This window comes from Erythranthe guttata, chromosome 9 (assembly GCF_056151865.1).
Source record: "Erythranthe guttata isolate IM_541 chromosome 9, IM_541, whole genome shotgun sequence".
NCBI classification, from domain to species: domain Eukaryota; kingdom Viridiplantae; phylum Streptophyta; class Magnoliopsida; order Lamiales; family Phrymaceae; genus Erythranthe; species Erythranthe guttata.
The window spans coordinates 3,379,958-3,385,785 of record NC_142541.1 but is presented as its reverse complement, the minus strand read 5'-3'; the positions used below and the strand labels follow the sequence as shown (position 1 = coordinate 3,385,785).

Here is a 5,828-nt window from a genome sequence, read left to right as displayed (position 1 = left end):
AGGTATATATAAAAGGATTTTCCTTATTTGCAAATAAGTTTGAATAAGCTGGATTATTTGAAAGACAAAAAAGTTTGATGTCCCTCTTTTAATTAAGTGCCCTTGTCATGTGCCGATTTGTCATTACCCGAAAAAAAAAAAAAAAACTGTTCAACAACAAATGAAAAATAAAAAATAATAATAATAATAATAATAATAAATAAATAAAAACACAAATAAATAAATAAATAGTGGTGTTTATTAATTTATTCTTTGCTTAATCAGCACTCAGCTACGACAGTAGGACACCACCTGTTCCCTCCCCTTTTGTCACACCTCTTCGTCGCTTCACACTTTTCTCCATTATTCTTCCTTTTTTACTTCTCTCAACTCTTTTTCATCAACTCACCTTCACATAAATTCAAACAATTTGCTCAGATTTTTCTCGCAATTTTCCAATTATATATATTCCTCTGAATCGAAATAAATAAATAAATAAATAATTTAATTTGTTGGAGATGGGTGGATCTGGTCTGGCGAGCTTCCTCAAACTTGTGGCCACTAATTTCGATCTTCTCGCTGGGTATAATTTCACTCTTATTCTCAATTTTTATTCAATTTTCTTTTATATATATTTTTCCTGGTTGATACTTGATTTAAAGCGGTTAATTCGATTTTTTTTTTCAGTATATATTTTTATTTTTTGTTATTCAGTGCGTATTCTGTGTGTATTTTGCAAATTGGGGATTCTGTAGAGGAGGTTAATTTATTGATTTTTTTAATGAATTTTTGTTATGTGTTTTTATTTGTTTATTTTATAATTAATGTTTTCTGATATTATTGCAGGCCTGCAGTGAGTCTGGGTTATCCTCTGTAAGTGTGGCTAATTTCTGTTTGGTTATATATATATATATATATATATATATATATATATATATATATATATATATATATATATATATATATATATATATATATATATAAACAAAACTGTATATTGATTGCTCTAACTTTGATTTTTGCATCAAGTTTAGTATTTTTCTTGTGTGCTGATTTTCGAAAATTTTGTACGATTTTTTTCGGATAGATACGCGTCTATTAGGGCAATCGAGACCAAGTCTCCAGTTGATGATCAACAATGGCTTACTTATTGGGTTCTTTACTCGATGATTACCCTTTTCGAGCTCACTTTTGCAGCCCTTATTGAATGGTTAGTGTTTTTTTTCCCGGCTAGTTTTGGTAAAAAATTTACATACGACAATATTATATGGCTCTTTGATTGCTATGTTTCTCGTTTTGTTAATAGCTGGGGTTGATTGAATCACTCGTAAGTCATATCTTTACTTCTTGTATATGTGTGGTTGTATGTTTGGCTTAACAATTTATAAGAAGCTTGACCCTTTTCGTTTTTTGGGATGAAATGCCGAATAAAAAATGAATCACTGGATTAAGATATCCTTTTGAATGTACGCTGAGCCATCTCTCGATAAATCAGAGCCCATGTTTTTTTTCTGCACGAGTCATAGCATTATTCGTCGCTTTTTGACTTTTTCATACTCAGACAAATTGAATTGCTTGCTAGCATTCTTACATTGGTTACATTGGCAATCATAGTCACTAATCAGTCATAATATAAACCATGTATAGTTTAAAATTATAGTTAGAGTTATATCAATAAGGTTTGAAATATATTATATGTATCGATCCGAATGATTCAGAGTCAGCTAATATTGAATCTTTTTAGTTTACTTTATTTTTTATCGTATAGTTCTTATTAAAGTCGTAGTGGCAATAGCCCTGTAATTTGACAATTACAGAGTTAGTAATAATAACCTCGATTTTGTATGTATGCTAGGTTACCATTCTGGTCATACTTAAAGCTAATATTCACCTGCTGGTTAGTCATACCGTACTTCAGTGGAGCTGCATACGTGTACGAGCACTACGTTAGACCGTACATCGTCACTGGTCAGAAGACTGTTAATATCTGGTATGTTCCGAGAAAGAAAGATGCTTTCAGCAAGCCCGATGATATTCTAACTGCCGCTGAAAAATATATCCAAGAAAACGGTCCCGAAGCCTTTGAGAAGATGATTCACAAGGTATGTTATTCTTTTATTCCTCTTCATTATAAGACCTTACGTTTGTCAATTTTCCGTAAAATTATTACATTCGTAAACTTAATTTTTGTGTCTTGAAAAATTGTTACAAATCCTTCCGTTGTTCTGATGTGAGTTTTGTTTTTGTCTAGTCTAGAGAAACCACTTCCAAGAGTAGCCATTACACTTTCTATAACGAGGATTACATTTACGAGGATGACTACAGGTACTGATCCTGCTCGTGTTTCTTCTTCTTCCCTTTTTTTTCGTTTTTTTTTTGCTTTTCATTTTTTTTTGATGTGTGTTCGTTGTCTCCATTTTCCTTGGCCCCACAAGGAAAAAAGAAAAAGAAAAAGAGAACTTGACCTGTTTTTGTAAAGAGGATCCAGTAACTAAGCTGCTTTCTTGTACATTATTTTCAACCCTTGTTGTGTGTGTTTTGAAATACTCTCGTTCTAATGTAATCATGTGCTTGTTGATGCTATATATTACTTTCGACGAACCTTTTGGAGACTCGTAATTGTGATTCTTAGTGTAGATTTTTTAAAATTTGGCAAGTTTCAATTGTGACGTTAATTTTAATATCAGTTTGTATAGGCACAACCCATAAAATCAAGAAAGAACAATGTGTGAATGAAGTTATCATATTTTCCATGTGTAAATTATAACCGCCTACCTGCGGTGAAGTGTAATTGCAAGGGGAAAAAAAAAAAACCTTCTTTTTTGAGAAATTAAAGCAGTTTGTAAATTTTTTACATCCACCACATACTAAAGGGTGTTAATGTAAAAAATCTACATAATGCAAGGGGTGGATGTAATTATGGAAAAATAAGGGGTCTATTCGTGAATAGACCTTACCTCATAGGGACGGTTGTAATTTACCCTATTTTTTAGTCATTATGTGAGAAGTTATATGAAGTGGAGCAAATGTGGAAGTAAGCACGATTTCACGAAATTCAATGTACAATTTCGTGTAGTTCTACATGAAATGCATAAACAAAATGTCGAAATTCGACTAAAACGTGGTTTTTTTGCCTCAATGTTGGAAATTTTAAGAAGGTTGAGAGCATTTGTAACATTTTCAAAGAATTTCTCAACAAATAATTTATTATTTCGCACCGTCGTAAATGGTAAAAAATGCACTAGGAGCTCGTTTGGCTAAATTTATTTAAAACATCTTATAAGCTCCTACATCTGATAAGATATTTTAGGAGTTGATAAGCTGTTAGATTTTATTTTAAAAATTATTTTTTAAGGTGTTTGGATATGTAGATTTTAAGTAAATATTAGTTCATATAAGTGGTTTAAGTGTTTGGAAATAAAATGTATGTTTATCACCATTATAACTGTTAAAAAGTTATTTGACTCAAATACTCTTATTTCTAAAATATTATTAAAATATATATAAATTAATTTTACAAATAATAATATTAATATAAAATAAAGGTTGTCAAATAAATGTAATTTTTTTTATAGATAAAAGAAATATAATTATTATTGAGATAATAAGAATATTCCGGTGTTTTATATACATATAAAATGTAAATAGAGAATAATGTTTTTTACAATTATTATGATTGAAAGTGCTGAAAATGAATCCCGTACTGTATAATTTTTTTTTTTTTTTTTTTTTTGTTACACCGTACTGTATAATTGAAAATGCTGAAAATGAATAGTAAAATTATGAAAAAAGGGGCATTCCGAGAATTGAACTCGGGACCTCTCGCACCCTAAGCGAGAATCATACCACTAGACCAAATGCCCATGATGTTGAATAATAATCTACATAACTTATTTAACGTTTTATCACATTTCTGTTTCTTCGGAGGACACTGCATTACATATGCATCTATGGGTGCCGGGTAGTTTGTAACTTTGTTTGGTGTGTGTGTGTGTGTGTGTGTGTGTGTGTGTTTTTCCTTTTTTTTTTTTATAATCTTTTAATCATATTGCCCTATCAAACCGTTGGCATATCGAACTATACTGATTTTCTATCAAAATAATTTTACCGAATAACTACCGTACCGTACCGAAATATTTTGGTACGGTAACGATACTCAATATTATTATAATGATATTACTTTACCTTACCGAAATATTATTAATAAAATAATTTTGATAATTAATCAATTTAATATAAAGAGTGAAGATAATAGGCTAAGTAACTATTATTAATTAAATTTAGTTGTTCTTAAAGGCATGTCAAAAATATTATGAATGCTTTTCATTAGTGATGATATAGTTTATGTTAAGAGTTTTTAATTTTTATGTTATAATTTTATTTAAGAAATATTTTAAAGTAGGTAAGTTAAGAACATATATTTAGAATAATAATATCTTAAATAGTAGTTTCGAACATTTTAAACAAGTATATGACTTTTATTGCATTGAAAAAATTGATATTCGATTTTTATTAAAATAGTGAATAAAATGAATTGGTAATTACCATTACCATACCGTAATGTACTGAACTTTTGATATATCGAATTTCGGTATACCGATAGTTTTGGTACAACATTAGTAATAAATTTCACATTACCGAAACTTCGATAATGGTAGTGATTCAAGAGGCTTGGTACATTTGTCCTATCAAACCAACTCCTATAATTAAGCTACTTGGCACAACATGAGAAATTTTAACCAAAAACTGGTGTTCTTTGTAAAAATCCCCCAACCTTTCTTCAGTAGAGAGAGACTTCATATTTCACTATATGACATAAACCCATAGTAGTCCTTTCACCTTCTATCTAATTCCAAAATTACCCTTTCACTATCTTCTTTCCCCTGCTCCCATCCCCATTTTCATTTTTTTATAAATAATTTTTATTTTTTATTATCTATTTATTATTATTATTGTTTAAATTTTTTTTTTTATTTATATTCTTTTTGTCATTTTTTTAACTTTTTTTTCGTTGTCAGGTGTATTAATGGACTACCAACTGAAACATAGTCGATTAATGAACCGGCTACTGAAATCGTTGCTGAATAATGAAATTGACTACTAAAAGTAACAAAAACAATCTGAATACACTCAATGAAACCCAACACGATTAAAAAAAATCAAAAAAAAAAAAAAGAAAAGAAAAAAAAACACGACTACAAAAAAAAAACGAAAATCAACTTTTTTTACAAAACAACAAATATGCAAAAATTATAATCGATTTATATAAATTGGATGATGGATTGACAATGGCGGGACCAAATTTCACCACCAATGCTCCAAGGCCCTCCCAATGGATATAAAGGAGATGGTGGTGGTGGGACTGCTTGTTTGGTGGCTGATCCGCTGGTTTCTTGGGCGGTCGATCTGGCACGGCGGCGCAACAAAGAGCGAGAAACATTCGCGGGTGAGAAGGTGAAACATCGATGTTGTTATGGCGGGCGCTGGTTTTTCATCTCAAAATTGAGAGAGAAGAATCTACAAATTTGGGTGGGAAAGAGAATGATGAAAGAGAAAAATTAGAGAAGGAAGAAGACGTGAAAATGAAAGAGAGAAGCATAACGAGATAAAGTTTTAGAAGGGTATATTGGGTAATTTAAATGTGTGGGAAATGATAGATCTAAGGTAAACGAGTTTTCTCAAATTATTTTTTTGAGGGGATTCTACCTCAAATATTTTTTTTTCTAAATGGGGGAGGAGGACTTGCTAATTTTCCCTAAAAAAAAAATGTACAATTAGAGGAACCTTCAAACTAATTTTTATTAGATATAGAGGCCATTTGATTCTAGTTTTAATTAAGTAGCTAACTA

At 30.2% G+C, this 5,828-nt stretch overlaps 1 protein-coding gene and 1 non-coding gene across 3 annotated transcripts; one reads left to right on the top strand and one right to left on the bottom strand.

The window, feature by feature from the left end:
• The first annotated feature begins 254 nt into the window (after nt 1-254).
• LOC105959775 (HVA22-like protein a) lies at nt 255-2,580 on the top strand. Of its 2 annotated transcripts, none has more exons than XM_012983921.2 (5): nt 255-562; nt 826-852; nt 1,067-1,189; nt 1,835-2,081; nt 2,236-2,580. In XM_012983921.2, exons 1-5 carry the CDS (start codon nt 498-500, stop codon nt 2,254-2,256), a joined length of 483 nt encoding a protein of 160 aa, XP_012839375.1. In that variant the 5' UTR covers nt 255-497; the 3' UTR covers nt 2,257-2,580. The 2 variants fall into 2 exon arrangements, with proteins under 2 accessions (XP_012839375.1, XP_012839374.1); XM_012983920.2 differs by having other exon boundaries at nt 2,231-2,580.
• Nucleotides 2,581-3,770: 1,190 nt separating this feature from the next.
• On the bottom strand, nt 3,771-3,842 carry TRNAP-AGG (transfer RNA proline (anticodon AGG)). The gene has a single exon. It is a non-coding gene; the product is annotated as a tRNA-Pro (tRNA).
• Between the last annotated feature and the right edge of the window lie 1,986 nt (nt 3,843-5,828).

Coding starts and splice junctions, on each gene's coding strand:
- LOC105959775 (XM_012983920.2), top strand. CDS start 498: ATGGGTGGATCTGGTCTGGCGAGCTTCCTCAAACTTGTGGCCACTAAT. Junction 853..1,066: donor GTGAGTCTGGGTTATCCTCT/GTAAGTGTGGCT, acceptor TTTTTCGGATAG/ATACGCGTCTATTAGGGCAA. Junction 1,190..1,834: donor TTTGCAGCCCTTATTGAATG/GTTAGTGTTTTT, acceptor TATGTATGCTAG/GTTACCATTCTGGTCATACT.